This window comes from Sesamum indicum, linkage group LG9, assembly GCF_026168435.1.
Source record: "Sesamum indicum cultivar Baizhima isolate 11 linkage group LG9, ASM2616843v1, whole genome shotgun sequence".
In the NCBI taxonomy this organism is placed as follows: Eukaryota; Viridiplantae; Streptophyta; class Magnoliopsida; order Lamiales; family Pedaliaceae; genus Sesamum; species Sesamum indicum.
In genome coordinates, this window is record NC_142665.1 from 4,179,985 (window position 1) to 4,195,785 (window position 15,801).

General features: G+C 36.5%; 3 protein-coding genes across 4 annotated transcripts; all 3 read left to right on the plus strand.

Moving 5' to 3' along the window:
- The first annotated feature begins 339 nt into the window (after positions 1–339).
- On the plus strand, positions 340–3,544 carry CYP82G1 (cytochrome P450, family 82, subfamily G, polypeptide 1). Its single transcript, XM_011091350.3, has 3 exons — positions 340–991; positions 1,571–1,999; positions 2,616–3,544. The coding sequence occupies exons 1-3, from the start codon at positions 467–469 to the stop codon at positions 3,246–3,248; spliced, it is 1,587 nt and encodes a 528-aa protein (XP_011089652.1). The 5' UTR covers positions 340–466; the 3' UTR covers positions 3,249–3,544.
- Positions 3,545–5,279: 1,735 nt separating this feature from the next.
- On the plus strand, positions 5,280–10,749 carry LOC105170549 (ATP-dependent RNA helicase). Of its 2 annotated transcripts, none has more exons than XM_088885160.1 (3): positions 5,280–7,915; positions 9,692–9,762; positions 10,025–10,749. In XM_088885160.1, exons 1-2 carry the CDS (start codon positions 5,649–5,651, stop codon positions 9,744–9,746), a joined length of 2,322 nt encoding a protein of 773 aa, XP_088741286.1. In that variant the 5' UTR covers positions 5,280–5,648; the 3' UTR covers positions 9,747–9,762; positions 10,025–10,749. The 2 variants fall into 2 exon arrangements, with proteins under 2 accessions (XP_088741286.1, XP_011089653.1); XM_011091351.3 differs by having other exon boundaries at positions 10,035–10,749.
- Positions 10,750–11,744: 995 nt separating this feature from the next.
- On the plus strand, positions 11,745–15,170 carry LOC105170551 (uncharacterized). Its single transcript, XM_011091353.3, has 6 exons — positions 11,745–12,216; positions 13,007–13,206; positions 13,537–13,677; positions 13,773–13,853; positions 14,245–14,372; positions 14,910–15,170. Exons 1-6 carry the CDS (start codon positions 11,988–11,990, stop codon positions 14,953–14,955), a joined length of 825 nt encoding a protein of 274 aa, XP_011089655.1. The 5' UTR covers positions 11,745–11,987; the 3' UTR covers positions 14,956–15,170.
- The last annotated feature ends 631 nt before the right edge of the window (positions 15,171–15,801 follow it).

Below are 15,801 nucleotides of genomic sequence, written 5' to 3' on the forward strand. Positions count from 1 at the left end.
TGTTTTAAAAAAATATTTTTTTATGGAATAAGTGTTTATATTCTTTTTTTATAATTTTAAAAAAAAAAATCATCCATGCCATTCTATTTTTTTTATAAATTTTTAATTTAAAAAAAAAATAAAAAATACAGTAAGAGTAAATTCGACAATTTCATACCTGCATTTAAAAATTACATAATTTCATCAAATATATTGGGAGAATATTTATAATTTTTCGAACAACGAGAGAGTATTCATAATTATATTAAATTATAGGGTGATCATTGTAATTTACCCAAAAAAAAAATTATGCTGGCTTGAGCATATTTACCAAAAATAATTGCACCGTCTAACCTCAATCATCGCCGTCATCATCATAATGAAAGAAGCCCCACCTCTTGATTTCTCCGTAAACCCGAGTCTTCTGCTTGGAGTCCAAGTCAACTGCAAAGTCGGAAAATTCACAGAACAACCTCATCAGACTTGAATGTTAACCACACCACCGTTTCAGAAGATGAACAATATTTTCACACATCTATTAGCTCTTTCCGGCCTTTTAGCTCTACTTGTGCTGTACTCTTTATGGAGAAAAAGTCCACAAAATCCCAAGGTAAATTCAGCGCCGGAGCCATCAGGTGCTTGGCCTGTCATAGGCCACCTTCACTTACTAGGAGGCAGAGTCCCAGTGTACAGAACTTTAGGAGGTTTGGCTGATAGATATGGGCCCGTCTTTACCGTTCGTCTAGGAGTACACACAGCACTGGTGGTGAGCAGCTGGGAAGCTGTCAAAGACTGCTTCACGACCAATGACAAAATCTTGAACAAAAGGCCAGCTTCTAGTGCCGGTAAGTACCTTGGCTATGACTATGCTGCCTTTGGCTTCTCGCACGGCACGTACTGGCGTCAGATGAGGAAGCTTGTGCTGCTGGAAGTGCTCTCAGCCCGGAGACTGGAGAGCTTGAAGAATGTTTGGGAATCTGAAATCCACACCAGCATCAACGAATTGTACAAGGTAATTACTGTGAAACGTTGGAGCGTGCAGTTTGAGGAAACTAGCATCAAAGTTACTTAGATGTGAATAAAACCATGTAGGAGAAAGATTTACCTATGTTTTAGAGGAGTTATTTATAGTGCATAACACATGCTCTTCTGCCTTATAGAAACCAGCTTTCTTGAAACATTATCTTCCTAGTAATTATAAATGTATGATTCTAATTTATTGCTTATATAAAACAATAAATATCTTCATTCAACTTGATTTAACCAATTCATGAGTAAATCAACTCGATCCAACTTGCGACGAAACATCATGGTACAGCAACAACTCGACCAATTATTGTGATCATCCAAACGGGTTTTGACTTTTGAGGGCATTGCTCCCTGTCTAAACAAGTTGGGCACTGGAGGAAATTAGTTTGGCATACACTCTACTGCTAGAGGTGCATTTTTTTTAATTTACAAAAAAAATTCAAACGCTTGATAGATGGTTGTCTAGTAGAATTGTAATACAATTCTTAGAGAACCATGAACAATCACGTATTTTTGTCTTTATCTATATGTTTCAATTCTGTCTTTTCCAATTTCCTAACAGAAGCATTCAGGCAAGGTGGTGGTGATCAGCGAGTGGATTGAACGGTTAACTTTGAACACTATCGTGATGATGATAGCTGGAAAAAGATACACGGATAGCACGCAAGGTGATGAAACGGTGGAGGCTCGATCTTTCAGGGAACTCATTAAGGAGTTTATGTACATATCAGGACAGTTTGTTGCATCTGATGCAATTCCATTTCCACCATTGAGATGGATGGATTTTCAGGGGCATATCAAATCCATGAAGAGGATCTCAAAGGAATTGAGCACGGTTTTTGAAAGATGGATCACTGAACATGTCAGAAGTGACTGTAAGAGTAGGTTGGGTAACGAGCAAGACTTCATAGACGTGATGCTTTCAACAATTGATGAGAAGTTCACGAGCTTTGGACACACGCGTGAAACTATAATCAAGGCAACAGCATTGGTATGTTTTACTACTTTTACTATGTTTATATGCCTGAACTGCAACATCACATGCAATCTTTACACAGTGCGAGAAAGAGATTGTAAACTGGGCCAGCTTTTGTGCCATTGTTGTCAATCTGGTCACTTGTTGTAGATCCAAGAGCTATATTTTCAGACAAGAGTCTCTAGTTTTTTCTCACACGCCTTTAATTACCAAAAATTAGAAATTTTTCAGTAACAAACTGTGAAACTAAAGTCAATTTGGCATGATGGAGTTTCAGATAGGTGAAGGAGGGAATACTGGAGTAAATCATTGTTCTTAATTCTTGATGGAAATATTACAGTATGTTGTGTAAGTGTCACAGTAATCCAACTCAAATTCACTACACTTTCCACCCAAAATTTGTATGGATTTGCCGAAGGGGCAGCCTTTGACTTTGGAGACTAGGAGAATTACATCAGACAAGTATCCCTTGTTATGTGGAGGTCAGTGGAATACGTGAGTCAATGGTGCTCTAAAGGAGTTTGCTTTGCGCTTCTAGTTTTTGTTCTTTCAGATATGTAAGGAATGAGCAACGTATTAGAATGTACATTTCTTCTACGCATTTCTGTTTCTTACCACTTCCACCTTCCAGAACCTCATCTTGGCAGGCTCCGACACCACATCAATCCACTTGACATGGCTCTTATCCCTACTACTGAACAACAGACAAGTTATGCAACAAGCCCAGGAAGAGATTGACATGAAAGTAGGCAAAGAGAGGTGGGTACAGGAATCTGACATCAAGAACTTAGTCTATCTCCAGGCCGTCGTCAAAGAGACATTGCGCTTATTCCCGCCAGGGCCTCTATCAGTACCACATGAAGCCATGGAAGACTGTTGTGTGGCTGGCTATCACGTTCCTAAAGGCACCCGTTTGTTAGTCAATGTGTGGAAGTTGCATCGAGATCCCAGAATTTGGGCAGAACCGGATAACTTTGTGCCTGAGAGGTTCTTGACAAGCCATGTGGCGGTGGATTTCACAGGCCAAAATCATGAGTTCGTTCCTTTTGGTTCCGGCAGAAGATCTTGCCCGGGGATCACATTTGCGATGCAAGTTACACATCTAACACTCGCTCGTTTGCTCCAGGGATTTGATTTGGCAACACCATCGAACGGGCCTGTGGACATGACGGAAGGCCTAAGTATTACCCTGCCTAAGGCAACCCCACTGGAGGTAGTTATTACACCACGCCTGTCTGACGGGTTGTACCAACACCGTGGGTGACACTTGAAGGGTTTGGGAGCCTGTTGATTCTGAGAAATCCCCACCATACATTAGGTGTGAACCCACTTAATGGATGATGGTGATACCTCGGGATCAATGGCTCCTCGAACCAACAAGTATTTATGCAAAACTAGGTATTATGTGTACTACGTTTGGCTTGAGCAAGTATATGTAGCTAGGATCATTACATCATAGTCCAAAGGGTAAATTCGATATTCGCCCTTGTGTTATAGAAAAATGCATAGAACCTACATATGTTAAAAATATAGCCTAAAGAACAGTTATGTTTTCATAAATTCTGCGCAAAATCCCCTTTAACAGAAGCTGTATTTTAATCGCATTTAAGATAAAATTTTAAAGTAAGATGTAATTCACCCAAACAGCAAAAGTTTTTAGGAGGGAGTTGGTTTCCCCAATGCTTAAGTTATATAAATTGATCTTATAGCAAGAATCTTTGTATTAAAACTTTTTACATGTAAATAAAAAACTATGGAGGAGAAAAGTTTATTCATATTGTAGAAAAGGAGTTAGTTACATTGTATGGTACTATATGCTATTTTTCCTTGTAAAGGAACAAGCAAGACTTCATAGACGTAATGCTTTCAACAGTCGATAATAGATTCACACGTTTTGAACACACGCCTGAAACTATTATCAAGGCAACTGTATCAGTATGTTTTTACTACTTTTACTATGTTTTGTGTTTGCAATTAAGAACATGACAGACAATCTGCAAATAATGAAAGGAAAAAGTTTTTAACTTTTATCCAAATACCGTGAGTAAATTCGAATATCACTAAAAGTTAATACACAATTCATCAATTTACGGGTGTATACGAGCCAACTCATAATACTTTGACTCAATAAAAATCGGAACTCATATATCTAACTATGTTGATCGGTGATCAAGTTGAATAATATTTTGATAAGCTCTTGCCCAAAAAAAAAAAAAGAGTTTTTCGTAGCCAGTGAAGGGCGCACTCTTTAGTACTTCTTCTTTCAACTTGAAGAAAGTCCACGTGCGTGACTACAATATAAGAATGCAATATCAATCAGAACTTGCCCTCTCATGCGCCACTTTCATTTGCCAGGAAGCCAAATCCCAGTATACTGAAATTTAGGAGGCCTGGCCGATAAGTGCATGCGATTTTCGCCTTTCATCTGGGCGCTGGCTAAAGTCTAAAGACTGCGTCACCACTAGTGACAAAATCTTGGCCAAGAAAATAGTAATTTTATTGTTAATAGATAATTGTTATAATTACTGATTAATAAATAATTTATCACTAACAAATTAACATTATATATTTTTTTGTTTACAAACTTTCAGTTAAATCTATACAATGACGAACCGAAATAATTTTGATTTTTATCGAATTAAACCGAATATTTTTTATCAGTGTTCGGTATGCAATTTCGACGTACTGAACTTTCTATTCGATACGATTGATCGAAATAAACACCCTGATTCACCTTCTTGCATTGCCCGTACTGGCATGAGGTGCCGAAGCTTGTAATGCAGGAAGTGCTCTCAATTTGGAGACTGGGGACGTTGAGGCATTTATAGCAGTTGGAAATTGAGGCCAGCATAAAGAAAATATATGAGGTACGTACTAGAAGAAGTTGAAGCGTGGAGTATGAGCCAATTTTTATGAATATTATAACTAGCATCAAATGGTTTTATAGTTTTTCACATGGTACTATGTATTAACTGCTGAGAGGGTTTTAAATTTTTAATAAAAATGCGTAAAACTGTTTAAATTTCAGTTGTTTCGCAATTTTACAACATTTGGTCCAAAAATAGGTTTAAATTCAAGTATTTGTGTGATAAATTTTCTAAATTAAATAAGAACTATATATTTGAATAAAAAAGAATAAATTCTCTTTAATTAAAACGCGTAAAACTGTTAAAATTTCGACTGTCTCATAATTTAATTAAATATTGATTCAAAAATAAGTGTAAAGCCCGTCATTTGTATGATAAATTTTCTAAGCTAATAACTACTACGTTTAACCCAAATTTAAATACAGAACATATCTGTCCAATTCTTTACCAGAATTCGAAAAAATGCAAGACCTGTAGAAAGTAGAAACTAGAACCAACCGTTGCAGGGTTTAGGGTTTTGGATTATTGAACACTCACCATCCTTTCCCTCTATTCCATTTTCAGTAATCCTATTTTCTTGAAATTTTTCCGCCAGAATAGCTGGCCTTAATTTTCTCCACCATCAATCCGCCTTCAACCAGCGCCGCCGCCCCCCGCTACTTCGAGAATCTAGATCCCGGCTTCAGAAATTCAACTCCCTTTTCTACGAATTATGTGTTATAGGCCCCTTTCTTCTACTCTGCTATTCATTTAAAGAACGAATTTTCGTCTTTTCTTGTTTCGCTGCTCGGTTGTCAATGGCGAGAGGCCCTGCGAAGCGGTTGCTTTATCTCTATTCCTGCAAGCAGAACTATCTTTCGGGGGTTAGAAATTGTCTTTCCACTCGTTTTCTCCATCATTCTCAGCCTTCAAAATCGCAAATTTATCCTTTCCCTTTCCCGCATGTCCCGAAGAAATTACAGTTACCACCACCCCACTTCACTCAGTTGACGAAATTTTGCATTTTCTTGGATTTTCATGGGCATTCGTTGTGTACCCTGTCAGAAAATGAGAAACCCGTTTTAAAATCAACGGAAAGCATTCAATGTAAAGCTGATCATGAGGATATGATATGCAACCCTGAAACTGAAACTATAGTGTCTGAGGATGAAAGATTGAATTTTGCAAAGATAGCAGAGCGCGATCCTTTGGAAATATATAAAGAGCTGAAGGATACCCTGAAAGCTGAAAAGCAATCCCGGAGTGATTGGGATGCTTTGAATGAGATTTTTAGGTGTTTTTCCAGGTCAGGTTGGGCGTCGAACCAGGCTCTTGCTGTATATATTGGTTCCTCTTTTTTTCCCACAGCAGCTCATAAGTTCTGCAGTTTTTTCTTAAAGAGATGTAAGACGGATCTAGTGAAGTACTTGGCGTCTCTCGGCCCAGGTCAGGAGGCTGAGAAGTTTTTGTTCCCTATTTTTGTCGAGTTTTGTATGGAAGAGTTTCCAGATGAAATTAAGAGGTTCAGGAAAATGGTGGAGTCAGCTGATATGACAAAGCCGCATACTTGGTTCCCATTTGCTAGGGCAATGAAGCGGAAGATTATTTATCATTGTGGTCCGACTAATAGTGGGAAAACGTACAATGCTTTGCAGAGGTTTATGGAGGCAAAGAAAGGTGTGTATTGTAGTCCTCTTAGGTTGTTAGCAATGGAGGTGTTCGATAAGGTGAATGCACTGGGGGTTTACTGTAGTCTTCTCACAGGACAGGAGAAGAAGGATTTCCCGTTCTCAAATCATGTTGCCTGTACTGTTGAAATGGTGTCGACAGATGAGTTGTATGATGTGGCTGTTATTGATGAAATTCAAATGATGGCTGATCCCTGCAGAGGTTATGCTTGGACTAGAGCGTTACTCGGGCTAAAGGCTGATGAAATACATTTATGTGGTGATCCAAGTGTTCTGAATGTGGTTAGGAAGATTTGTTCAGATACTGGGGATGAATTGGTAGAGCAGCACTATGAAAGGTTTAAACCTCTTGTCGTTGAGGCAAAGACCTTCTTAGGAGACCTGAAAAAAGTGAGGTCGGGAGACTGTATTGTTGCGTTCTCAAGGAGGGAGATCTTTGAGGTTAAATTGGCAATTGAGAAATATACAAATCATCGTTGTTGTGTCATATATGGCGCCTTGCCACCTGAGACTCGTAGACAGCAAGCAGCTTTGTTTAATGATCAGGATAATGAGTTTGATGTCTTGGTTGCAAGTGATGCCGTAGGAATGGGTTTGAATTTGAATATCCGGAGGATTGTTTTCTATAACCTTGCAAAGTACAATGGTGATAAAATGGTTCCGGTTCCAGCATCACAGGTGAAACAGATTGCTGGAAGAGCCGGTCGTAGAGGAAGTCGCTATCCGGATGGGCTGACAACAACCCTGCATCTAGAAGATCTGGACTACTTAATTGAATGCTTAAAGAAGCCTTTTGACGATGTTAAGAGAGTGGGACTCTTTCCTTTCTTTGAGCAAGTTGAGTTATTTGCAGGGCAACTCCCAGATATGAAATTCTCCAAGCTTCTTGAAAAATTTGGTGAGAATTGCCGGCTAGATGGTTCTTATTTTCTGTGCCAGCATTTGCATATAAAGAAAATTGCAAATATGCTGGAAAGGATTCAGGGATTATCTCTAGAAGACCGCTTCAACTTCTGCTTTGCTCCAGTCAATATCAGGGATCCAAAAGCGATGTACCATCTTTTGAGGTTTGCTTCTTCATATGCCCAGAAGCTTCCTGTTAACATAGCAATGGGCATGCCCAAATGTTCTGCCCGCAATGACTCGGAGCTTTTGGACCTTGAGACTAGGCATCAAGTGTTGTCAATGTATTTATGGTTGTCTAATCACTTTGAAGAGGAAAGGTTTCCGTATGTTAAGAAAGCTGAGACAATGGCTACAGACATTGCTCAGTTATTGGCTGAATCACTCATCAAGGCAAACTGGAAGCCAGAATCAAGAAATGCTGGAAAATCAAAGCCACAAGAGAAGGAAGATGGTTATGAGAGGCCAATGTCTCTAATTAAATTACGTGAAGGGTAAGTCATTTTAGAGTTTGCTTTTCTTTCCTACATAAGTTACTTGGATTAAATTGTATGTTTCAATGCAAAAGAGTTATCTAGAAACTCCCTTCTTTTTGTCCATTTGAGACGACAAGCCTGTTATTGCTAGGTATTACATGAAGCAGCTTGTTAATTGTTGAGAAGTTCTGATTGAATTCTCAGTGCTCAGTTCTTTTCACCTTCCACCAGAAGTGGGAGAGCAGGATTTTTATTTTTTATTTTTCAACTTTGGTGCAAGAGGAGGGGAGGAAATCTGAAAGTTCACTTTTTTGTCGTTGTTTGCCTATTGTATTTCATACAAAACTTAAAGACATGCGAAAATATTTACAAAACTACCCCAGTGTCTTTGACTAGCAAAAAGGTAAATAATTGCAGTTCCTTAAAATTATCTGGTTGTGTCAATGCATATATACAAATTGAAGTACTACAATTATCTGGTCTTATCATTTTATGTTTCTTGAACTGTTAAATGCCAGTTCTGTTGAATTTAACTTCACCAGTTCAGGAACTTTCAATATTGATATTTCAGGTCATGTTGGATTATGACTTTGTGAACACATTGATCTGACCTGATGGTTTTATGTGTCGGAAACATGAGTGAGCTTGGAGGCCCCGAAGTTTTAGAAGAGAAAAGAAAACAAAAGTATGCATCACACCTAGAATCCCATGGCCTGAAACTTGGTTCTGGTTGTCCAATATAACCCTGAGAATCATTCAAAAGATCAGTGAAATTCAATTGTTTGATCTCCACTAACAGGTGGAATTGTTATAACTTATAAGACTAGGTGTAGGTGCCAAGAGGTCCTAAATAGTCAAAGCCAAAACAAAAGCATCGCTTCTGGTTTTCCACCACTGCTCTTGATGAGGCTTCCCTCTTCTAGGAAAGCACCATAACAATGTATATGTGCATCCCACAGCTTTGGTAGATAGATTATCAGGAGTGCGAGATAGTTTGTCATTGCAAATTGGATATGTGTAATAGGTGATTTATTTTCCAAGCAATTAGTTATAGGCATTGGGCGTGCCAATTTTTCCACAATACTTTGTTGAGGTTTTGACACTATTTTTACACTCTAATGCAAATTGTTAGCTATCATTATAGTACCGGAAATCTTGAGGGTTTTGTGGTAGAGTTGCTTAGTATCATTTCACTGAGTAGTATGGATGATATCCTACTTAATGTGATCTTGAGGAGGTGTAAATGTTGCACACAGCACACGTAGTTTGGACAGCGAAACACATAAACGTGGGGGTAATTGTACTGATTTTCACTAAAGTTCGTTGGCTGGATAATGAGCTGTATATTTTACTGTTTTAAATGAAACATAATTGGTACCAGGTCAGAAAACTCCAAAGGGATCATTTTCACTGGGCATGTTCATGTTGTTATCCAAGGCTGTTGGGTTCTCTTGAAGAGTGTAGATATGTTGTATTATTTGCCTGAGAGAGGAAATAATGTTTGTTTCGGTTCATAATTTTTCAGCAATGAAACGTGCTCCTTTCTTGATTTTCAGTTGGGATGACTTTATTTCTGGGAATCGTTTATAGGAAAGCTTCTTTTTGTTCTTTATTACTCTTGATCCTATCTATACTTTAGTTCATATATTCATGGAACAAATGCCGTCTTCACTACCGATCAAGCCTTCTTGCTTTCATGATATGGTTGTCTGCCTAATGCATGCATTCTGTTGAAAGAAAAGGTTTACCGTCATACAAACACCAAATTCAGCTTTGACTTTTTTTGTTTTTCAGAAAAAGGCATGAGAGAAGTGAAAATGCAGAGCAGCTGGAGAAAGTAACTGCATGAAATCCTGCTTATATAGGTAAAAATACATCCCTTGCGTCTCTATCTTCTTGTTTTCTATGGTGTTTGGATGAAGCTTATAAACTCTTTAAAACATCTTATAACATATTACAAAGTATTTGGTAATCTTTTTAGGGGAAAAGAAGCTACTTATAAGCTCGAAAAATAAGATCTTTAAATAAGCTTTGCCAAACACACTCTATGTATTAGAAATACATAGTGGTGAGGTAGAATTGTTGAGAATCATTAGGATCCCTCCTTCAAATATTTACTCTTTATAGTGTTTTGCAGGTCATCCGAACCTTCACATGTGGGGACATTATGCTTGGTACTTTCTTCTTTATGCGCATCTGAACTAGAAAGATGTATATTCGGAGACACAAAAATAGCACACAAGATCAGACGAGACTGCCGCAGGAAACTTCAAAATGATTAAGTAACAAATAAAAGGTAGACGAATCTTCAGGCCACTGTCAGATTTGTTTGCGTTGGAGGCGGGACAGCACCAAGACCGACTCTGCTCGATTCTGCACGAAACTCATACGTCTCTACAGTTGTGATGCATGCTCTGGTCACAGTTCTGGAAAATTTTCAGATGTTGAAGTCTTGTACGGTTATCCACGGATGCAACTTCTTGGTCAGCCATGAGATCTTACAGTCGTATTCCGGTTCTTTTTAGTGTAGTTTGTTGAGGGTCTGTGTCGCTAGAGTTGACATTGGAACTGAAGTCGGGGAATCCTCGTCTCGTCTATTGTCTCACTGTGATTTATGCATATCTAGCTACATAGAACTCATTGACACTCATCTATGAGGAATGGAGACTGGATGAAAGTGAAAAAAATTATATTGATTCACGAATCTATCGCCAACGATCAAAGCCGGTAAACAGCCCCTTCAGACTTAATATAGGATATTGTTGTATCCAAAAGTTTCTTCTTCTTCTTTTTTTTTTTAATTTTTTTGTAAGTGAATTGATTATATTTACATCATGAATTTTAATCATTAATATACTCCAATTATTAATATGAAACATTTATGACTAAACAATAATTGCTACGACAGTATATCAACAATTATCATTAAAGTATATCAATACACATACATCTTGAACTTATGAATCTTAATTTCACCAATTAAATTTGAATTCATATCAAAATGTATTATGAGTAGTAATCCTCGTAATTCAGAATATGTTAGGAATTGTAATTCCTACAATCCAGTAGTAATTAGGAGGGATGATTCTTGTATAGGAACTTAATTGATGTTGTTGCAAACCGAATTTATGGTTATTAGTAGTCTGATTAATTTCCTTCCAATGTTGTCAGAATCAATAAAATGCTTCACTGTATAATGAAATAGGCTAAATTATCAAATTCAAAATTCAAAAATTGCCATCCTTCTATCTTAAATTTGTTGCTCTTAAACAAAGAAATGGCAGGAAGACGAAGAGACAGATTAATGAGATTTAGTACAATTGATATACGTGACATTCCATAAATACAGAATCAGGAGTCCAAATTACACAAATAATGTTTGTGTTTACTTTATCACTAATTATATGTCATCCCTTAACCTTAATTGTTAGGTAGTTCGTTATATTCATATTGATAATTAGTATATAAATTATTACAATAAGTATATAGATTATTATAATTATTAGTTATTCAAATCATGTTGTAATTATAATCAATTTTTCCAAGAAGAATTATGAGGGTCGAAATCTGAAAAAACTTTCTGTGTAATGATCCTTATCTATAGCAAAAAATCCAAAAAGTCTCCTACTTTTGATGTCCAAAATTCATTATTCATATACAGATTTCAAAGATTAAAATCAGATTTTATACCATAAAATAAAATTATCAATTAATCCAAAAAATATAAAATAAATTATATTAGTATCCTTTAAAATTATATCTAAATAAGTAAATATATTGTATATAAAAAGCATTGCTCCATATTCAATAATAAAAGTTTACAGAAATACCGGTAAACCAAATATTTCTAAATTTGACGTAAACGGGAATTACTTTTGTATTTGATCATAATTAGAAGGGGTGTAAAACCAAGAAATGTATGTCCGAATCAAAGGGCTAACGTTGCAGTAAATGTCCAAAATGAAACGGCAAATGCAATTAGACTCCGAATCAAGAAAACGTAATCACACCACCCGATTGCATGCCTTCTTTCCCCAAACTATATTTTGGCAGAAAATTCAGATGATAGTTATCACATACTTATAGGGGAATGGGGAGGAGGAGGACGGCGGCGGCTCTGAGCAAGGTTCTTGCATGGGTGCGGCGGCGGTCGGCCAAAGTGAAGACGTTGCTGGTGGTGGCGTTTGCCCTCTGCGCTCTGCTAGCGCTTAAACTCCTGGTTAAGAATCACGCCCACTTCTTCGTTGTCTCTGAAGCTGTACATTTTGCTGGGATTTTGGTCTTGATTTATAAGCTCACCACTCATAAGACTTGCTCTGGTAAAATTCTGCTTCTGGGATTTGTTGTTGAGTGATGGGTTCTACATAAAGTTCAGATCTTTTAACTCAATTTTTGTCAGTACCCATTTATTCATTTATTTTCTTTTTTCTTTTATTCTTTTTTTTTTTGGGGGAGGGTGGTGGTGGTGGGAGGCGTATAAATACATATATTTATTTCTTTGAATAATTATTATTCTTTTATACGAAGAGTCAAAGGTGGAATGAGAATGTGTATGTATGCTTTGTGCCGGTTTTCTTTCTTACAAAAAAGATTTGTTTTTTTTTGGGTATGAAAATAATTATTTATGGTCCAATTCCACAAAAAGGCCAACCAAATATGGTATCATAAGTTGATAAATTATAGAATTGAAAATTAGCATTTTGAAAATGGAACCAAACAAGACTCAATGGAGCTTCAAGGTTGTGACAGAAATATCAGAAAAGATACACAATTTTTATCAGCAAAAAGGCAATTGCAATATGAATTCTCTGTTTGGTAGTTGTATTATAGTTGTTCTGTCTGGATTTTAACATTGACAATGTCAACTACAAAGTCTTCATTAAATTTTACAGCAGAGTTCAAGACATCCCTGTAATGATAGGCAACATTATTCTTGATTGTGTAGCCAAGGATGCTAGTATGAGATGTCTGGCAGACATGAATTTGAGTAGTCTGGGCAGAGTAACATGAGATGCTGCATTTTGTTCTGCTTAACAATCCCATGTTGCTTGTCACATTCACTTGCATATACATTCATCGTCTTAATATCTTCGTTTTACTGGTTTTTAGGCCTCTCATTGAAGACACAAGAGCTCACAGCTATATTCTTAGCAGCAAGATTATGCTGCAGTTACTCTATGGAGAATAACATTCACACCTTTCTCGATTTCTTGACGCTCATGTCAACTTTGTGGGTCATATACACGATAAGGTTCAAGTTAAAGTCAACCTACGTCGCAGAGCTAGACAATATGCCCTTGTATTATGTGGTAATGATGCATGGTCCTATGTTTTCTTTGTTATTATTCTGGTGTGAGAACCAATCTTTTCAGACCTCGGATAGTTCATGGAGTCCAAAAAATGGCTAAGTTAAGGGTCACTGTTTCGACAGGTTAAAACACCATCGAAGGAGTGACTTCATTATGTCTATGTTTTCATGGCGTACATCTTCTAATTTAGATTTAGATGAACATAACTGAATGTTGTATTAATGTCTGAAAACTTTGAGGAGATTTTGGTTTAAGGAAAAAAAAGCATGGTCTCCAGTTTGCGATTTTCCTCTGTTGTAAATGTTAATATTTCCTTCTTGCACCTGATAGGCTGTCCCATCTGCGATTCTAGCCGTACTCATCCATCCTTACACACACCATGCACGTCTTGCTCGAATCCTTTGGGCGTTTGCTCTGTACTTGGAATCCGTCTCTGTGCTGCCGCAACTTAGGATGATACAGAATACAAAGGTCACAAAAAACATCCTGTTTTGTCTGTATTTTGCAACTTATTAATACTAGAGACTGATGTTAATTTTCTTTCACTCTTCTTTACTTGATTGCAGATGATTGAACCGTTTACAGCCCATTACGTGTTTGCACTCGGTGTTGCAAGATTCTTGGGTTGTGCTCATTGGATCATTCAGGTAAGAATCAGATGATCGTTCCATGTTTCTACCATCTGATTTGATCCGAACTGAACAACATATTCTAGATATAGAGGTTGTTTTGATGAGCTTGTAAGCACTTTAAAGCATCTTATAAAATATTTAGGAGCTTATTGTAAAGTGTTCGACGAGATCTTTTTTTAAAAGAAAAAGTTTATTAGATCCAAAATAAGATATTAAGTCGTAGTTTATTTTTTAAGAATTCTTTTACAAAATTGTCATTAGTAACATCTTTTAAGCTCCATAATTTTTATTTTATCTAAATACGTCATGAGTTTTATTTTTAAAATAAGAAATTATAAGATGTATGACCTTATAAAAAATAGCCAATTTGATGTATCTGAACCATCCATTTGAACTCAAATTATAGGTCTATGATTCTGCTGGAAAGTACTTGTTCCTTGTCGGAGCCGGATACATTTGGCTTCCTATGGTCCTGCTGGCTGAAATCGTCCAAACGTTCATCTTGGCTGACTTCTGTTACTATTATGTGAAAAGGTAAGCTCCTAAGTTTTTTGACTAAGTTCTCAAGTACTGTCTTTGTACAGTGGGATAGGTCTGGTCATATTTGAACCAATCATATGGTGAGTACAACACTTAGCAGTCTGATTAGTGTACAGACTAATCACATGGCTATAGAATTATACTTTGTACATGAGTGGTTTTGATTCAGCCAAATTTGATTTTGACTATAAGGAAAAAGACCCCTCCCTCTTTGCTAGAAATTACAGTCCTGTCCTTTATTATCTAACTTTGACTAACGGAGTGACTCCCTTCCTAATTCCTATAGCAGACTTGATGGAATTTCATGGTATCATCACTAAGACATCATAACTTTCAAAGATGTCCTCGTATATTTTGACAACACTGTCAAAAATATGACCCAAATTCCAGCATGAGGTGTTTGTTTGTACTCCTGAAACTAGGATATTTTGGAATTTTGTGTAATTACTCATAGTAACAGGGAAGAACAATGTAATTTAACTCTTGTATTATCTCTAACAAGCTTGACTGTGCTTCTGTGTGATTTTGCAGTGTCGTGAATGGTCAACTTATAGTCAGCCTGCCTTCGCCCGTGTAAGAATATATATTCGTCAGAATGGGAGATTGTACGATTGTTTTTCAAACTCTTTGATTGTCCTGAACGATAATAGGATGAATTGGGTTTGGTTGGAACGAGTTGCCCTGTGATTTTGCAGTGAACTATAAAGTAAGACATCATATATGTGTTGAATACTAACGATGCAAGAGATGCTTGATATGTCATTACATTATGCATGACAGGTTTGGTGAATACATTAGGAAGGTGTCTTGATCGCCTTATCCTTTCATAAAAAAGTTTGGAAAGAATTCTTGTCCAAATCAAATTTGATCGAATTAAATCACTAATATATATTGGTTATTTTTTTTTTAATTGTACACCAATCACACGGTAAGTGTATTACACTTACCACATGATTGGTTCTGATTCAACCCAATCGAATCCGAACTGAAGTTTCTCAAAGTTTGGTGGCCACATGACTGCCTTGTACACTCACTAAACTATTTTATGATACTTTTTTGAGTTTATAAGTTATTATATAGTTTATATTAATAATACTTTGAAAAATAATATTACAAATTATAAAAATAATACACTTGCATTTTGTAAGATTCTTTTGTTTAAAACGATAAATAGATTTTAATTTTATTTTTAAATCTTAACAAATTTATTAACTTTTAATTAAAATAATTAAAATTTATGATTAACTAAAACCCCTTGAATTTATTTCCCTAAGAAAGGGACGTCATAAAAATATAAATAAATACCACAGAATCCCTCATAAAAATAATAATAAATAAAAATCACCTTAAAAATGAAAGGATGATCAACCCCATGAATTTTTTAAAAAAAGGGTAAATTTTATTAATGTCTTTTGACGCTGGG

Bases quoted from the DNA above. Each gene is read 5' to 3' on its own strand.
- LOC105170549 (XM_088885160.1), top strand. From the start codon at position 5,649: ATGGCGAGAGGCCCTGCGAAGCGGTTGCTTTATCTCTATTCCTGCAAG. The intron at 7,916-9,691 runs GTAAGTCATTTT...TTTGTTTTTCAG, and splicing joins CTAATTAAATTACGTGAAGG to AAAAAGGCATGAGAGAAGTG.
- LOC105170551 (XM_011091353.3), top strand. From the start codon at position 11,988: ATGGGGAGGAGGAGGACGGCGGCGGCTCTGAGCAAGGTTCTTGCATGG. The intron at 12,217-13,006 runs GTAAAATTCTGC...ACTGGTTTTTAG, and splicing joins CACTCATAAGACTTGCTCTG to GCCTCTCATTGAAGACACAA. The intron at 13,207-13,536 runs GTAATGATGCAT...TGCACCTGATAG, and splicing joins ATATGCCCTTGTATTATGTG to GCTGTCCCATCTGCGATTCT.
- CYP82G1 (XM_011091350.3), top strand. From the start codon at position 467: ATGTTAACCACACCACCGTTTCAGAAGATGAACAATATTTTCACACAT. The intron at 992-1,570 runs GTAATTACTGTG...ATTTCCTAACAG, and splicing joins GCATCAACGAATTGTACAAG to AAGCATTCAGGCAAGGTGGT. The intron at 2,000-2,615 runs GTATGTTTTACT...TCCACCTTCCAG, and splicing joins TAATCAAGGCAACAGCATTG to AACCTCATCTTGGCAGGCTC.